Here is a 19,729-nt window from a genome sequence, read left to right on the forward strand (position 1 = left end):
CGCGTCCCCCCGCGTCCCCCCGCGTCGCGGGTTCCGGGGGCGCTCGGGGAGCGCGGGGGCCCGGGGTGTTTCCTCGGGAAGGTCGGAGGAGCGGAGGGAGGGCGGATCCGGTCGGAAATCGTTGCCGGCTGTGAGTCACCGGGACGGGAGCAGCCACCTTGTCGCTCCCTGCCCGTCCGCGTCTGAGCTCCCCCAGCGCAGCGCCCAGGCGGCGTTTCTGGAAGTCAGAACGTATTTCGTTGCCGCTGCTCCCGGCGTGCGGCGCGGTCGGGTCGTTTGAGTAACTGCAGCGGTAGACCCGGGCCAGACGCGCCGTACCTGGCCTCAGATTAAAGGGGAAGGCGGAGTCGGACTTGGAAAAGTGGATGTAAAGATAGAAAAAAAAAAATGACACTCACTTCTTACCATCCCACCCCACTCCTTTTTAAGACAAGATTACGTTTTAAAGAATTTTATAGAGGAAATGTAATAGAGACTTGATAGAAAATTCGATAGAGATTTTTTGGGGGAAGGTACTGTCTGAATCGATCCTTGTGACTTCCAGTGTGTATTTGGTGTCATATCTTCGTAACTATTTTTACTGGCTTTAATATAGCATGTATGTACCTGTCAGCATTTAGCAAAACTGTAGATCATAGGTTGTGGTAGGGCTACTAAAGAAAGATGTTTTAATGAAATTCACATGAAGAGGTTCGAGGGTATTATTTGTAAGTTTCATTGAGACACTGATTCCAAAGACTGTCCCAAGCTAATCGGTAATTAACTTTGAAAGTGGTTGCTTACCTGAAGGCAGGTATCTGCAACATGCCTATTGGCTTCTGCCTCGTTTTGTGTGGCAAGAGTTCTGTGTCATTAAGCGCCCTGCAGTCACCAAGGAGCCTTGATTATACTTTCATACAAGTTGGGAATAATTTCATTTTAGGTAGTATTACTTAAAGGTTACATGGACCTGCATTTTTGGATGAGATTATGCTACATGAGAAATTTGTTGCTTGGTTCCTGTGTATAGTTTGTCTAAGAAACGAGCAAGTCAAACATTACTAAAAGTTACTAGATCTGTGGTATTGTGGTTGAAGGAAATGGTTACGATGGTTTCCACAAGAGGAAGTGAGAGTAACATCAAAAGTGATTTGGGTATTGGGGCCAATACCTTTTTAAAGTAGCCGTTAAACATTTTTATAGTGTAAGTGCTATCAGAAAGTAATATTCAACTTTCATAGATAACATTAACCTAAATCCTAAGCATTTGAACTCTTCCAATTCCAGTTCGCTGCCTTTTCTCAAAGCACTATTTTTTTCACTTCCTGTTTTGAGAAACTTCATGCGCTTGTATTAACTGCTTGAAATTTAAAATAGGTTGAATGGGATCCTTGTTATCTCGAAGTGTCAAATATCTTGAGTTACTGAAATAGTGCCTTCAGCACTTCCTGTACATTTATAGTTTTTTTTTGAGAAATATTTTGCATACGTTGATTATATGAGTCTGCTCTGGGCAGTGAGAAAGGGAGAGAAAACATCAAGTGTATATCATTCTAATAGCTTTTGGTTTCTTTCCCTTGCATAATTTTGAGTATAAGTGCATTAGATAGGTTTTTGGATCTTTAAGCCTATGTATGGAATTGTCTGTAAGACTGTTAAATTTTCCCAGCTGGCTAGGGATTGAAACATTTGTTCAGATATCTTGCCAAAGAACTAAGATCTGTTCACCATGTGTTTATAAGGTTCATTGCTTTTTGGATTCTTATGGCAATATAGACCATGTAACCTTTCCTCTGAATTGCTTATTTTCCTTAAAAAACTTTCCACCTCATAGTAATGTCTGGTAACCAATTGTCAAATTTTTATTAATAAATGTGTGCATTAAGTTGTCTGCCAAAGCTGAGTTTTGGCTCTGTTCTAGTTGGAAGTACAGGTTGAGGATCCCTTATCTGAAATGTTTGGGACAGAAATATTTCCAAGTTTAGAAGTTTTTTTCAGATTCTGGAATATTTGCATATATGCACCTATATTATATATATGTATATACAGTGAGGTATTCTGGGGATGGAACCCAAGTCTAAACATGAATGTTTCATACGAATCTTACATACACTTGGCCTGAAAATAATCTTTTTTTTTAAATTTTAATTTCAATTTTAATTTTTTGTTATTTTTCCGGTACCGGGAATCAAACTCACGATCTGGCGCTTGCCAGGCAGACGCTGTGCCACTGAGCTAAATCGCCAGCCCCGCCTGAAAATAATCTTATGCAGTATTTTTTAGTGCAGCTGCTTATGACTGTGACCTACCCTGTGTGTGGTATTTGCACTTGTGACATCATGTAGACACTCGGACTTTCAGATTTAGGAGCATTTCAGGTTTTGGATTTTCGGATTGGGGGTACTTAACGTGTACACAGTGGAAATGATGTTAGTGAGCACATACAAAGAAAAATAATGAGCTATGTAAAATAGTTTATTATAGGTAATTATATGCTCTGACAGGTAAGAGTGTTAGCATAGTTTATGAAAATGTTTTTTAATTCATCAGTCAAAATATTGGAGATCTGAATATTTACAAGTTGTGAGAATCTTAGCGAACTTGTGGTTTGAGGATGTAATTCATGAACGGGTATTTTAAGTAAAAGATGTGAGGTAATAGGCAGTTTTATATTTGAATTTATTCCATAACTCTTTATAGTTTTTATTAAAAATACACATCTCCATCTCAGTTTAATAATGCCACTCAGTGATACAGTGATAAACCTTTTGGATAAATTAACGCTGGGCCAAAAGTTAGGAGCCGAATTCCACTCTTCATTCTGTCACTGAGAGTTCTGTAACATTGGGCAGGTGACTTGCAGAACTTCTTCCCTTTCTTCATCTGTAAAATGGAGGAGGTTAACACCAAAGTTTCTTGTTTCTAGTATTATTTTTATTAGTTCATTCAGTAGTAGTAGAGAAGTTATAGGCCATTAGTTTTCTGTAGTGTAGGGATGGAAATGCCTGCTCTGCCTACTTCACAGAGTTGTTTGTGAAGGTAAAGGATGGTAAAATATGAGACTAGCTTAAGATTTCTGTGCTTGTTAGGCAGTATTTATTTATGGAAGTGAGCAACTTCTATGAGTATTTGTTTTTAAGTTTCACTTCCATGTAACCAGACTCCTAAGTCCCAAATGAAAACATTCTGCTGGGTTTAAAATATGTCTTTTTTTGTCATTTACTTTTTTCTTTCCTCTTTTCCTATACTATTAGGAACATGAGATTGATCTTTGTATCAGAAAGATCTCAGTAGTACTTGCATATTTTTTCTCTTATTGACAGTTTTAAAGGGTAGAAAAGGAGAGAAAAAACCCCACTCACAATTGCAAAATACTTTAGTATAAGGATTTCACACAGTTCCTTTTTAAAATTTGATTATAGAAATATCCCTCTGCCTGGTGCTCCCTCAGTCTTCTTACCGTGTTTTCAGATTGTTTATTTCCTGAAGGGAAAAAATTAACCGGAATAGTAGTGTAAAATTGAAAGCTTTAAGCTGATAACCTGCTTCATGAATGAGGAGGGAAAAAAAAGGGAGCAGTGCTGGTAAAGCAGAGGAACTGGCTTCAGTCTCCCCTTTCAGAGTTGAATTGAGGGCATTATTCTCTCTGTTGATCAGTCAGGAGCAGAGAAAGCAGGTCAATCTGGTTCCAAGATTGGATTGTGGCAGTTCTGTACTAATAAATACTACAAGAATTTTTTTCTCTCCATATTGAATTTCATTAAGAATCATAAACATGGTGAGAAGAAAACATTAGCCTGAAATAAAATTTATATTTTAAATAATATGTAGTTTTATTTTTCAAATAAGCTGTATGTAAAATGAGATTTCAGTGCTTTGCTTTTTATGCTAGAAGTTGGCTGAGGAGGTAAATTAAAGATCATGAGAGAATATAGAAAAAATGATTAAAAGATTTTTTTTAGCGGCAATGATATGATTTGTATCATGTTTTCTTAATGAAATTGTTAAATAATCCAAGTATTTAATGATTACAGGAGTACTTGTTTATTATAAAAAATCAACTAGAATAAGTGTGTGATTTCAAAAGTGTCCTGTGTTCATCTTCTATTTAAAAAAATAAGCTATATATATTTATACTTTTTTGTATAAATGTTAACATTCATGCATATTTCATTATATTATGATTAACTTAGGTGGATTCTTTACAAAAACAAAATTTGAGAAGCAATATAGGCCAGCTTACATATAAATGAAGTTACAATCCTTAAGTTGCTTATATATTTACATTTAAAGAAAATTAAAGGAATAAACATATTTAGCTAGTTACATCCAATATGTTAAAAGTAAAGAGGCCAAGATGTGGAAAAGTTCTTGTCTTTTCAAGTTAGGATGATTGAAAATCTAATTCGTGCTCTTTGTTAATTTATAATAAAATTATCGCAAGAATTTTGGGCCAAATTTAGTGAGTGTGCATTTTGCATTGGTAGAGCTAAGCTGTTTCATCGCCTTCAGCCTTCTTAAGACCAGTTGTCCATTAATGTACATGAAAATGCTAGCTGCCATTTGTTGAGATTTTACACTATGCCTTTTTTCCTTTTTTTATCCTTAGATCTATGATGAAGATAGCTATGTTAGAAAGAAATTGAGTTTTTGAGAGGTTAAATAACTTCAAAGATCACGTAAAAGCAAGACTTAGGATTGGTATCTTTTTCTGACCCCTAATTTTGGGGTCTTAATTATTTGACAGTTATTAGTGAATTGTTATAGTAGCTTTTTCTTCTGAAACCTGCTTGTAGAAAATATAATGCAGCTTTGGAGTACACAATAATCTTTTAAAGAAATGTGTAGTTACAGTGCAGAAGTAATTTTCCATTTTACTGTGGACCATTGTGAAATTTATATGAAAAGACCCTTCAGATCATGTAATCAGTGTATCAGAGTGATCTTTTAACTTTTATTATACTAGGAGACAAACCTAGGGACATTTCCCTGAGCTTCGATTCCTCTATTTTTATATTTGTTTACTTTTTAATTTTTTTTTTTTTTTTTTTTTTTTTTAATTTTTGAGACAGGCTCTAAGTTGCCCAAACTGGACTTGATCTTGGAATCCTGCTGCTTCAGCCTCTTAAATGGTGACTGCTCTTTGACTGTGTAGTGTATTAAAATGCAAAATAGTTTAGAATTAGAAACATAAACTCTTAAACTTTTTGGGGAAATATATTTTTTATTGACTTTGCATATTGAATATATTTTTCTTCTAAGATCCCTCATTTCTAAGATTTTACTTTTGATGCATTTTATAACGTACAAGCTGAAAATACTAACCGTATAGGAATAAAATGAGGAAATTTTCTTGAAAGGGGAAATGAGTACATATATAATGGAAAAGTGTGAACAAAAAGCAACAAACAATTTTCTGTCATTTAAAAATTGCATACAGTCAATCCCTCACTTAAAGATAATTGGTTTTTAATTTTGAAATTTCAAATACAATTTTTCACTTTAGATTTTTGTTTTTAAAATCAAATGTCAATGTTTTTATATTGAAAAATTCTCTAACATGAAATGAAAGAAACAATTAAGAAAGCATGGCCAGTAAGTCTGGTTCTTTCTGTGTTAGCCTTTACAAAATTAATAGTACTTCACTGCAAACATAAGATTTTTTTCTACTGTTTTTTTTTTTTGGTTTTCTCCGGTACTGGGAACCGAACTCACGACCTTGCACTTGCCAGGCAGGCGCTTTTGCCGCTGAGCTAAATCCCCAGCCCCTCTACTGTTTTTAATGTTCTGTTTATTAGTCATTCTAGTAAAATCTTAACTTTGATCCTGTAGTTTAAGAATTAGCAATATTGTTTTTAGACTTTGGAAAATTAATTTCATAATGATGAGAAAACCTAATAGTTAATCATAGTACTGGAGCATTTTACTTAAATAAATGATCAAACTTCCTAAACCTATAGTTGTAGGTAGATTTATACTTGTGCTAGTTTCAAAGTATTCTCTTTTTTTCTTTTTTGAGACAGTCTTCTGCTTTGTGGTTCAGGCTTGTCTTGCACTTGAGGCAATCTTCCTGCCTCAGCCTTCAAGTGCTGGGATTATAGACAGGTGCCAGGAATCTCTTGTTTTACATAAAAGAGCCTGCAATGGAAAATGTTCCATGTTAGGCTGTTGATTAATTTAGATATTACCTGTAACAAAACTGCATCTTTAGAACTATTTTATGTGTGAAATGAGCTGGTCTTTCATGTAGTCCCAAGTTTTGAGTGTTTCCCTCTTATTTCCTTTTCATTTGTTCAATGTTGTCTTGACATTGTAGAGGCAGTGTCACTGCAGATGAAGTTTGCAGTGTCAGAGCACTCATATCTTACCGAGGATGGAGAGGCATAGATACTTAAAATGCAATGTGTAGGTGGGATTGTGGGAGTTTGAGAGAGGAGTTAAGGATTCCAGTGTGGAAGAAATGGGCAGGATTGTGAATTTGTTCTGGGTTTTGATGTATCAGTGGGAGCTTTAGCCAGGCATTGACAAAGGCTGGCCATCATTGATCAGTTGCACACCTTTTGTTCAGAATAGGTAAAGATACAAAAAGTAAAGTTATAAAATACCTCAGCAATGCTTTCCTTACAGGCATATAACTTCTAAACTTTCCTACATCATTATTTTTTCTAAACTTTTTCCCTATTAGACGGATGTTGTCAGTTGAGAGTCATAGTCTAGATAGAGCTTTAATGTTAATTTTTTAAAAATCTTGGACAAATTACCTTTCTAGGCTATAGTTTATCTAGTTCTTAGCTAGAGTTAGAATTACCTTTTGTCACTATACAATACAATTATTTTAGAAGGCTTTAAAATGTTTTATATTTCTGGATTTTGGCCTGAAATAATCACAGTAATAATAATAATGATGCCCATGAAGTAGTTCTGATGTTAAGAACCAGTGAACTGGGGCTGGGGATTTAGCTCAGCGGCAAAAGCGCCTGCCTGGCAAGCGCAAGGTCGTGAGTTCGGTTCCTGGTACCGGAGAAAAACCAAAAAAAAAAAAAAAAAAAGAACCAGTGAACTATGAAGCCAGACATGGTAGTGCAGGCCGGTAATCCCAGCAGTGGGGAGGCTGAGGCAGGGGATCACTGTGAGTAAAAAGGCCAGCCTGAATTACATTGTGAGACCCTGTCCCAAAAAAGAAAGAAAAGAGAAATACGTAAGATGTCAGTTCTTAAAATCTCTGTTTTCTTTTTCTGTAATTGTTTACTGTCATGACTAAATTTTGTTATGTGGGTTATATGTAAATTTCTGGAAGGTTGCACATAGGCTTGCTTCTACAGCAAGACCAGCTTCATGGTACTTCCTTGCTCTCAGCTCCTTTTATGCTTTAAGCTGTATTTTTTGGCTTTCTAAGCCATGCTAATATTCCACCTCTCCCACATTGTGGAATAATCTTTTATTAACTTCATAGTTTGAATGTTAAATGAGTTAATTCGTGTGTTAGTACAGTGCCTGGTCAAAGGGTAAGAAATAGATAAATGTTGGCTATGGTTGTTGGTTCTATTTCTGGGGTGTGGAACAGAGTGAACACTTAATGTACATTTTTCTCCTACTAAATCAAGCTCAAGACCATTAGGAAACATTTCTTAACTATTCCTTTTTACTACTTGGTGTTATAGTCTGATACCTACTTACTTTCAGTACAAGATAATTATTTGTATTTCAGAAGTGTATTCTATAGTGGTCTTTTGTGGAACTACCATTTAATAACAAAAGTGTGATGATACATAATACTTGAAAAAAACTAAATCTTCATAAATTGATCTGTTCCTGTATATTGGAAGCTAAGAAATGTTTATGAACAGTAGTGATATACATATCTTCTTGTAGATTGAGTAGCTACTAGTAACTGTCTTTTTTTTTTTTTTTTTTTTTTTTTTTTTTTTTTGAGACAGGGTCTCACTATGCAGTTCAGGCTGGCCTTAAGCTCACTTTGTAGCCCAGGCTGGTCTTGAAGTTGCAACCATCCTCACGCCTCAGCCTCCCAAGTGCTGGGATTGCAGTGCACCACATATCTTGATTCTTCTTTTTTTTCCCCCATTTCCCTCCCCTCCCTCAACTCCTTCTCCCCTCCTTATTTAGAAAAGCTTTGTCTCCTTTTTTTCCTTCTATTCTTTTATATTCCCTTCCTTCATTGTACCCTGTCCTTCTCCTGTGTTCCCTTTCCCACTTTAACATTTTCTTCCTATTTCACAATATCTGTCATACATTTTGGTCCTTACTATTTGTGCTCTCTTGATTGGTAGTTTAGGCAGTTTGTAAAGCATAGGTATTTTTTGCCCAGTAAACACTGTTTTTACTTTCCATTGTCCTGTGTCTTGGATGTTTGCTTGTTTCTTTATTGTTGCTAATTTCTTATGAGTAGGTGAATTTTTAAAATCTCTACTTTTTTAGCATCATGCTATGTTCTTAGAAAAATAAGTAGCAATAACCACATGAAATTAAGCTGTTGTATGTGTTCTTATGTGTAGCAGCTTGAGGAAAAGACACAAGAAGGGGTTTTGGTAGTAGGGTGGCAGGTTTGTTCTAAAGTCATACTTCAACATCCTGTCAAATCTAGTCTTGATGTTTCTAATAAAGACGTTTATTTGGCAACCTGAATAAAACATTTTTTGGAATTCTTTGTCCTTTATTTTTGGTGATAACATGAAATTGGTGAGTTGAGAGAAAATGAATTTGGGAATATTGAATTGGCAGTTAATACCCAGAATTGGTTTTATGGAACATCTTGTATAATAGGGCACTTATAGTTAAGTATATCTTTGTATTGAAAAATTTTGTTAAGAGAGAAAACGTAATTATTTAAAACTTGCTACTACTTACGTGGCAGGCACTGAAGTAAACACATTATATGTATGCTATTTAAAAAAATCTTAACGGTGTGTTTATGAAGGTAGTAATGGTATCCTTAATTTATGGATTTGGAAGGGGGGTGTCTTATTTACTTACTGCTGAGAGAAAATATCTCACACCCAAAGTTAAAGGAGGAAAGGTTTATTTAGCTCACAGCTTGTAGAGGTGGCAGTCCATAATCAACTGGCTCCAAGGCAGGGTGACATGGCAGACAGGCATTGAGGAGGAGAAACAGTTCATGTGGGGCAGAAGGCAGCAAAGCAACAAGGGCTCACCACAGCTGTTTTTATCCCTTACATGTTGTCCAGGCTTACTCAGGATGAGTAGCCCTCACACCTTTAATGCTAGTGACCTTGAGACTTGCATTGCACCATGAATCATCAGTTCCAGCACCACACACAGTCTAGATCTAGCACCTCTGAAAAAGCCCTACCTGTGACTACATGAGGCTTTTAGGGGATCTAGACACAAGCTGTAACAGTGAAGATTAGAGGTCAGTTTGTCTACAGTCATATAATGATGTGATCCACTTGACTCGATAGAATTTTTAGTTATTATATATAAATTTTTTTCCCTAAGAATACTGTAATTTTATCTGCCATATTAAATAGTGCTAACCTTTTGAATTTAAAAAGTATAAGTAGAGTATGTTTGGAAAATAAAGTTCCAATTCTGAGGACTAGAAATTTGTATAAATATTTAAATTCATTTTAGATTTTCAGCAGTTTGAAACTAGTATTTTATGCATTATTAAAACATACTGAGTTGAAATACATGGGAGGGAACTTTTACATTCTGTAGCCCATATATGGTTTCATTTCTGTGTAGTGAATAACCTCTTTATTCAGTTTTGGTTCTGCTATAAATTTCTCGTAGATACAAGCCTGGGGGACTTTGATTGAATTTTGTAATGTATTCACCTTTTGGGGAGGGTCGGGAAGATATAGAAATTCTCACTATTACTTAATTCACAATTTGTTAAATAGTTTGATTTAGTCTTTGTGGTAAGACTTTCTGAACTGTATTAGTGTAAAATATATTAGTAACTGTAGCATATGTAGTTGTTAAACTTTTTGTACTTCAAGGATGACAATTTTAATAGTGAAAGATAATTTTGTGTAATATTATAGCTATAGTATAGCTATAATACCACCAGTTATAGTTTCAGGTTGTACTGACAACAGGCTATGTTCTGACAGTTTGAAATTATCGTGCACTGTCCTCAAAATGAAATTTTGTTGGGGTGGGAAAGATCAATCTTTACAAGTAGACTTATGGTTAATTGGAATTTGGCTGCCCTTGCGTAGTGTAGTACAAAAACTTCCCGATTGAATTATAATTAAAGCTTTCATCAGGCAATTTTTAGTCACAGTATAGTTTTTCTCATTTCTTTTCTTTTCTTTTTTTGCCCCCTGAATATTCTTCATAAGTCTCTTGTTATTAAGTAAATCAAAAGTTGCTGTCAGAAAAAATGAAATGCCCTACACTTTTGTATAACTTGTATGAGCATTGTATTTTTTCAGTATTTTGCTCATGGTATGCAAAATACTCTAATTTCTGTCTCGCACGCACACACAGTGAGTACACAGCATTTTAGAGCAGGTTGTAATTGTTTTCTCCAGATTAATAGATGAAGACACTAAGATACAGAGAAGTAAAAAAAAAATCACTTATTCATGGTTATAAATGATGGAGCTAGGATTTGGACATGGAAAACCTAACTTAAAAACTCAACTTCTTATGGCTGGGGGTGTAGCTCATTGGACAGCATGTCCTTAGCATGTGTAAACCTCTGGTTTCAATCCCCAGCAATAAAAAAAAAAAAATCAGCCCTGCTCCCAAAAAACCCTGTGTTAATAACTGTAAAGCTAAACTCTTTTTACAGTAAAACAGTACAGTGATTTAGACCCAAAGTAAATGAAGAAAATACTTTATGTAATTGAGAGGGAAATCTTAGTCATATAAGGAAGTTCATACTTAATTGCTATTTCAATATGCTATACGATGGTACAGACCATGATTATGTTAGACTTTTATTTAGCTGTTATCATCATTATAACCATTAATAGCACCTAACCTTTTTTGAGTGCGTACTGTGCCATTTTTTGCCCTCTTCAAATCCTCATGACCCTATGAGGTACTAATCCCCCTCCCATTTTACAAATAAACTAGGAGATGTTATATAATATGTCCAAGGTCCCATGATTAGTAAGTAGTATAAACTGAAAGCCATCTAATTTTATTCCAGAATCTGTTTTTAATCTTTCTGGTGTACTGCATCCCAATGTAGGATGTTTAGCTAAGACCCATTGGGCAGTATGGATAAAGGTAAACCAGTTCCAAGGAAAACAGGTTCTACATACCTCTTTATTTTTCCATTGAAAACAAATTTCATTCTTTTTGTTTTCAGTGTAAGAAGATCTTTTACACACACACACGCACATACACTTTAATTAGATTTTTACACAGTAAAATTTGTGATCATGGAAAGTGAGTATTGTAGTGCAATGTATTTTCATACTTGATAATTGCTAATGTTAGGATGAGTAGCTGAATTTTTAAATAATCAGAAAAGAAAAGATAGTATATATCCTGAAAAAACTGCACACAGTTCAAAGTCGCTTTAGGTGTCTATACTATCCAGACATGTTTATGAGACTTGATTTTCATTATGCCACTGATGTAAGGAAATGTTAATCTGAAGCAGTTTATTTTTGAACAAATTCTTAGTTATGTGATTCTTAGTTGCTAGTTATAGCTTGGAAGAAGAACAAATTGTAAGATTAACTTGTAAGAAATAACACTTTAAAGAAGTGATAGTCTATTCTGAAGAACAGTCAAATGTATGTTAGTATCATGATATTGAAATGGAATTTACATCCTAGCTTTGTACTGATCTAGTTAAGGACTATGATTTGTAAAATTAACAAATTCTATCTAATTATATTTGAGAATTAAGAGGGCTTTTTTGTTTTTGTTTTTTACTGCATTCCTATTTCCATTTATAAAATATAGGAATGTTTACTTTGATTTTTATATTCTGGCTTGGAAGCTAGGTGATTGAAAAAAGTGTCAATTTGAGTTGAAGTGCAAAAGTCATCCAATAACACTTTATTTTTATTCTTGGCTACCGTTTCTTTTTAAGGTATGTAAACTTTCACTGATGGTTTTGCTCCTGTTTCTATAGCTGCATGTAGCCTTTATTTTTCCTTCTTTCTAGTATTATTTAAGTTACCTTAGAGCAGCAAGGTACGGACATGGTTGTACACTTACACAGCAGTATTCAAATTTGAGTAGTGTAAACTATATTATTGTGTACTAAAACTCGCTACTTAGAATACTTTTAAAATTGTAGCACCATATAGTTTTAATCTTGTTTTGTTATTCTTAGTCTGCAGTACCTAAGTTTTCTACTGAGAAGTATGACATAGTTTGACAATTATTGTTTACACGTAATTCTCTCTCTTTTTATTACAATGCTTCCCCAGCAAGGACAAGTTTGGAAGGTTTGCAAAGCTTTTCACCTTCCCTCTGCCCGCTTGCCCGCTTTCAGATCAGTTTCATGTTTCATAACTTCTCTTTCTGTAATCCACAACATAGCCATAGTAAATAATGAAAAAGACCCATTGAATTGCAGTACTGCATTTCCTCACACATAGCAAAGAGAAAGACTACATCCTTGAAAAAATAGAATAAAAATAAATAGGAGTAGTATGATTTTAGTAATTCCTTAAGAAATAACATCTCACTAGTTAAATGTCACATAACAAAAGTGAACAGTATTAAAAATTATATTCTGTATTGCTGATAGTTGAGGTAAACAGTTTTTTTAGTAATACCTTACATTTGTGTAGTGCTTTATAGTTCATTACAGGGAATGCTGCACTGCTGATGTGGTCAGATGCAAACATTTCCACTCGTTCTCTGCTTATGAGGTATAGAACAGATGTAGATTCATTGTCTGAAGTGCTGCTGGTATGATGGAAACTATTGTAACTCAGATGTTCAGAGGAACAGGCAACACACTTTAGTGCTATAAAAACAGTTTTAGCAGCTTCCAGTTCTTTTGAACTAGGGCTCTTTGTATTAAAATGTTTAAAGTGAATGAGGAAAACATTTTGGAAAAGACATTTAAACATAAGTTTTTATTTTATAACACCTAGAAAGAAACATGTCCAGTACTATACTTTATATTTAATTTTATAATATTTTATTAGCTTCAGATGAATACAAATCTACCTCAAACCAAGAATATTTTCTTTCCTTCTTTTTCTTTTCTTTATTATTATTTTTTTAGGTTTGAGCTTTTTCCTTCACTGCTGTTCTGCGCTAACTGCTTTAAAACTTTCCATGCATTTTTTTCAGTAGAAGAACATCTCTGTACTGTCTCCCATTGCATATTTCAGCTGTGACAATCCCTGCACTTTGCCTATTCATTTTATCACCTGCTCACCAAAAACAATAAATACCTCTCTAGTTTCTGATTACAGATTTGCTACTCTTCTTTTTAGAAGGAGGATTTACTTCACTTTTTTATTACTTTTTTTATAGGCATGTGGAGATCCCAAGGCCAAACCATCCTATCTTATTGACAAAAACTTGGAATCTGCTGTGAAATTCATAGTCAGAAAATTTCCTGCTGTAGAAACTCGCAACAACAATGTAAGTGATCTTGATTTTTCAATTACTTGTTTTTAGTCGTCTATAAGGAAAGCAATGGCCCATGTTGAGCTTGAGTAGTCTTTGATTTTGATATACAGATTATAAATATTAATTAAGGGCTCTAATTACCTCTGTAACTGGAAAAAATGATTTTTCACTACATTGCCATTTTCTTATGGAAAACATTTTTAACTTCTTACACACAATTTTAAGTTGTAACAATAAGGGTATAACAAATAGGTATATAATTCCCAAATATTTGTGTGACTACTTGAAGTGATTTTTTTTGTCTTATAAATTTAAATTTCTTTTAAGGTTAATGATTTCACAGAACTTTTATTGTTTTAGTAATTAGTGTATTTAGTTTTAAAATATATTTATTTCTTCACAGTTTTTGTAATTGACAGAAATATTTGTGAAAAGTAAACGTGTAAGGAACATTACTATTCTCATTACTTATGACATAGGAAGGTTTTTTCCTTGGTATTGAGAATCTTTATATTTAGTAGTTCTTTATAATTTTTTAGAGTAATACATTTTACAAAGTTATATCATGGTATTTTTATATAAATTTTGCTGAATTAGACTCTTTCCACCTGTCTTTTTAATTGTTTTCTTTGATATTCTCTTTACAATCCTTACCACTTTTGCTTTATGTACAAATGTAGCTTAGAAATTTCCTCTCATGATTCCCCTATTTTTGTGAATCTGTTGAAAAGATTATCTTTTTCTCTTCTGAAATCATTTGTGTTCATTGAAGATTTGTAATTAGCCTATTGATGCCACTTTTACTGAAAAATGTTTTAATGTAAAAAGAAATGCCAGTCAAAGTTAATAAAAATGTCTGGTAAAGTGCTTTTTAGATAATTTTTTATAAGTCTGTGTTTTGTTTTTGGTTTTGTTTTTTGAGATACTGATTAGTAGAGACCTTGGTTTTATAGATAATTGTATTTTTATTTGGTATATTAAGGCATCACAATTAGTTCCTGACTACAAAACAGATGATTCATGTTTTTTAAAAATGTGACTCTTTCTGTGGAGAAGTTTTTTTTTAGTTAAATTACTTGGCTGACTCATCTGAGAATTTACACAGTCACTCTAAATAAGAGAGGTTTATTATGAAAATTTCCTGTATTTAATCCTACATACATTTCATTCTTAAGGCTCATAAATCTGACATGAGCACTTCAGAAATTTAAAATATTTAACATTCATGTTTGTGTATAAATTTTTATGTAACATAGTTCTTGAATATGCAGTCTTTCCTGGAAGATTAGCAAGAACTGATTAAATATGTATTCACTGTTAAATAACAGTAATTTTTTTTGTTAAGGGCTAATTAATTTTTTTTGCTTTTCTTGATATGCATGGCAAACTGTTCACTTGCATAATAATAATTGTTGTTTTTTTTTGTTGTTAATAGTTTTGATTTCCTTTACAACTTTTAAAGCACCAAATTGAATTTTTCTTTTTCTCTTTTGTGGGAAGACAAGGGTGGTACTAGTGATTGAATTCAGGGGCACTCTACCACTGAGCTGCATGACCAGCCCTTTTTATTTATGGAACAGGGTCTCACCGAATTGCCCAGTCTGGTGTCAAACTTGTCTTCCTGCCTCATCCCCCTGCGTAGGTGGGATTACAGGAATGTACCACAAAGTTGATATTTTTAATAAAAGCTTTATTGAGATACAATTTATATACAAAGAGTGGTCAAATTATATGGTGAATATTTTTAAATTTTAAAAAGTTTTTACAGTAAAAGACACATTGTCAGTAATCCCTTCAAATATTTCTTGCTTTGAACACATTTATCTTGTCACTTTCTCCAGCAGTTCTGGAAGTCCTCCTTCTTGAGTGTCTTTGTGAGTTGTAATAAAAATTACAATGACTGCTGTTGCCAAGTATGATCCAGTGGAAAGGTGGGCTCGTAATAACACTACCCTGAGTCATTATCCATTGCGTCTGACACTGTGACTTCTGCTCTTCCCCAGTCAAATGGCTGTGAAAGGAAGATGTTTTGATTTGTTTTAGGACATCAAGGTAGACATGACGGTGCAACTAAAGACACAAAAGAAAACTTCAGAACTGCTTTAGAGAGTGGCAAGAACTGGGGGATAAATGTGTTCTTAATCAGGAGGAATATTTTGAGGGGGATTAATGAAAATGTGTCTTTCACTGCAATAAATTTAAAAATGTATATATACACTGTACATATAAGCACTCACTCTATTTCTTGTACTATATAATTCACCCATTTGAAATGTGCTATTCACAGAATTATATTGAAGCATAGTTTATGTACTATACAGTTCACCCATGTTGAGTATTCAGTAGCTTAGTCAACTTACATTTTTATGACTTCAGAAGGAAACTATAATTCCACTAACATTCACTCACAGTTTCCTATCAATGCCTCATTCCTAGGCAAACTCTAATCTACTTTGTGTTTATCTCTGCCTGTTGTGGAAGTTTCATATGAATGTAGTAGTGAAATATGTGATCACAAGGTTTATACAAGTTGTAACATGGCAGTGTCAATATTTCATTTCATTGCTAAATAATATTCAATTGTGTGGATATACCACATTTTATTTATTCATTCATGAAATTTATGGATGGTTGGGTTTTTACTTGGTTATTATAAATATTACATGAAATGCTATATGAATATTTGTATAAATCTTCATGTGTATATATATTTTAATTTTGCAGATACGTATCTAGGAGTAAAATTGTTGGGTTATGGGATAGTTCTATCTTTAACCTATAAAATTGATTGTACAGTGTTGAGTGTTACATCTGTTTGTAGATTTACTCTGATTGTTTGCAAAGTCTTTTGTCATATAGTCTTTACAACTGTTCTGTATACCTAATTTAATTGTTATTTTTGACCTGCTGAAGTACTAGATACAGTACATTTGTGAAGTTTGGTGATCTCAGTTTTGGGTCTGGGCCTGTTAAAATATTGCTGAGGGATTCCTAGTCTGCTTTGGTTAGGAAATGAAAAGTGAGGAGTTCAGTAAATAAATAAATTAATTAATTTTAATTCTGAGACAGGATCTTGTTATGTAATCTAGCCTTGAAGTTGCTATGTAGCCCGAAGAGGCCTCCAAGCCTGATCTTCCTTCCTCAGCCTTCCAAGTACTGGGATTATAGGCATATGACCTCATACCTGGGGTGCTATTGTTTTTAACTTCATAAAATAAATTGATGAAAGTTTATTTGATCCTTTCTTTCTTTTTGGTACTGGAAATCGAACTCAGGATCTTATGCCTGCCAGGTAGGCGCTTGTGCCTCTGAGCTATATCCTGGCCGTGATGAATGTTTAAAGACTTGGGATGACAGATGGCATTCAAGGCTGAGAGGAAGATGCAGATTTTTGGCTATTAAGTGCACTGTAGAAGTGTTACTGGCGTCATAGTCTTATATGTGTCATAAAACATGCTTGCTTTAACTCAGGAATCAAGATAAGCATTATTTTCTACTTTGATTCATGTTTTACAAGAACTACTTGTCCCCAGTTTCAGAAAAGGTACTCAAAATTGTTTTAGTGAAAATTCAACTACAATATTTTTGAAATATCTGAAATAAGATTTTTTTTGTTTGTTTTTTGAAACTGAGTCTCAGTATGTAGTGCAGGCTAGCATTGAACTCACTATGTAGCCCAGGCTAGCCTTGAACTCATGGCAATTCTCCTGCCTTAGCCTCTTGATTGCTGGAATAACAGGTTGTGTGCCTCCATGCCAAGCTCCTGAAATAAGCTTTTACAAAAAGGTTAACCTTATTTTCAGCCAAAATTTGCTGATTTTTTAAATTATCTCTTTAGTCACTGCCCTGATAACGATACTTCTTAGTTTCATTAGAAGGCATGAGCTCCTACCTCTCGTGTACAGCAGAGGAGGCATGTACTGCTAACGGAGAGCAGGATGAGTGTGCAGTGTGGCTTCCACAGTGGCGATGATGGATTCTGTTGAGTCATAGTTATTGTCTCTTCCTCTCTGTTCAGACCTCCTTGTCACTCGTGCATCCATAGAGAGCAATCTGTTATTCTTCTGGAGGAAGAAAATAGAAATGCGTTATATTAACAGAAGTTACTTCTTACAGAAAAAAATTTTTTTTAAAGAACAGAATATATTTATTGAGGGAAAAAAAGCTTCTGTCCAAGAAAGGGACAGAATGGGCCCCGACCAGGTTGCCAAGGACTCTGCCCTTCCCAGGGACTTTGTAGAGCAAAACCACGAGATGAGGCAGGTCCAAGACAGGGGGAAAAATGGGAAATTACAAGGTGGGCATGAGGTGGGACCAAACTATGGTCAGCCAACGAGATTACAAGTACAAGTGTTCAGATAAAATTGAGTAAACTGGGATCAAATGGGGAAGGGAGTCATGTAGCAAGTGGGTGTGAATATAGAACAGGGGCTTTTCCTGATTTTATTTAAAAGGATTTTTTATAAAGAAAATATTCCAGTATATGTAAAACATCCTACTAATTTTTTCAAAAAAATTTTAAACTTTTTCTCTTTTTTTTCCTTTGTGTTTACATCTGAAATCTAGTTTGTGTTTTATATAATGATATTTTCTGGCATAAAACTATCACTGTGGATTTATCCATTATACATTTTAGTATAAAATTTAGGGTTTGATTGCCAGATTATTAGAAAAGAATTATATAAGTACCATCCTGTGTGTTAAATTAGATTTTGGAGTAGTGGAAAGGACCTTGTCCGTGAGTAGAGGCCCACAGTAGTACGGGCATTCTGGATTAAAACACAAGTCATTATTGAAATAAATTGAAAAGTATGTTTTCTTTCTTTTTTAACTTTTAATTTTTTTGTCTTTTTGAAATAGAGTTTTGCTATGCAGTTCAGGCTGGCCTTGAACTGTCTTTGTATCCCAGAATAGCCTCAAACTCTCAGTGATCCTCCTGGATCCTCCAGCCTCAGCCTCCTGTGTGCACTACCATGCCTGGCTGAAAAGTATGTTTTCAAACTAAGAGTATTTTATGTTATAAATGTTACCTGTGTATTCTCTCAAGGAGTATGGTATTACAAGATCCCATAAAGTGGGACTTATTTAAGGTAGGATCATACATTATTCATAGTTTTTCTATTCTACCATCTCACAATATGATTGTGATCATTTGTTCACAAATGAATGTTACATATTATTACAGTAACTCTTATTTAAAGAACTTTCAATTTACTTGCCTATCTGCATCACATCTGCAAGCAGCTAAGAACTATGGAAGAAGGTAATTCTACTCGTAGGAATCTTCCCAGGAGAAATGAAAACACGTCTGGCCAAAGACTTGTTCATAGAAGCATTCATCGTTCAGAATAGCCCCAAACTGGAAACAATTCACATGCCCATCAACTGATCAATGATTAAACAAATGTAGTATATACATTTAAGTGAATACTATTCTGCAGTTAAAAGAAACTAGAGATAGATGGTACTAAACGCTGAAAACGTTAGATTAGGTGAAGAAGCCAGGTGTAAAATGCTGTATGTGTTATGTGATTGTTTTACAAGAAATGTCTAGAAAGGGAAAATTTATTGAGGCACAAAATCGATCAGTATTTGCCTACGGCTAGGGTTAAGAGAAAGATTGACTGGAAAAGGGCAGAGAAAACTTTGGGATGATAGAGCTGAATAGGGTTGTTTTATAACCATAAATTTACTAAAATTATATATAAACATGATTTTGAACACTAAGAAATAGTAGCCTAATAATACAGGAAGTTTATGTAGAGAAAACCTTTTTGATTTTCATGTAAGCAAGCTTGCCAAGTTTACCTAAGGCAAAATTGTAACAAGTATTTCTGATACACTGTACATTAAAGGATTCTCTCCTTAACACATAATTGACAGAGAAATAAAGATACTAGTAAGTTTAGAGGGCAAAGGACTGTTTAATGTTGTCAGATACCTTGCATATATCAGTAATACCTGTTGCCAATTTGACATAGTTTGATGCATTTACTGATTACAAAGGTGGGATCTAACCAGTAAGAAAGACCTGATTTATGTCTAGTATATCCAGGTTATGAAACTCCAGTTATGTAATCACACAGTGTATTTTTTAACAGAGTATTAAAATGGAATGTAAAGGTTCTAGAGAATGTATTAACATTTCCCCTTGTAATGGAAAATGATGCTATTAAGTGAGGTAAGTTGTGGTATCCCTAATACA

General features: G+C 34.2%; 1 protein-coding gene across 1 annotated transcript in view; it reads left to right on the forward strand.

Annotated features, from left to right (window-relative positions):
• The first annotated feature begins 8,667 nt into the window (after window positions 1–8,667).
• Window positions 8,668–19,729, forward strand: part of Nckap1 (NCK-associated protein 1) — a 77,692-nt gene continuing 66,630 nt past the window's right edge. Inside the window, exons 1-2 of the mRNA XM_013514746.1 lie at window positions 8,668–8,676; window positions 13,426–13,536. Of these exons, the coding sequence (XP_013370200.1) occupies window positions 8,668–8,676; window positions 13,426–13,536 (120 nt within the window). The remainder of the gene's footprint in view (window positions 8,677–13,425; window positions 13,537–19,729) is intronic.

This window comes from Chinchilla lanigera, unplaced genomic scaffold (genome assembly GCF_000276665.1).
Source record: "Chinchilla lanigera isolate Chin_1 unplaced genomic scaffold, ChiLan1.0 scaffold00002, whole genome shotgun sequence".
Lineage (NCBI taxonomy): Eukaryota > Metazoa > Chordata > Mammalia > Rodentia > Chinchillidae > Chinchilla > Chinchilla lanigera.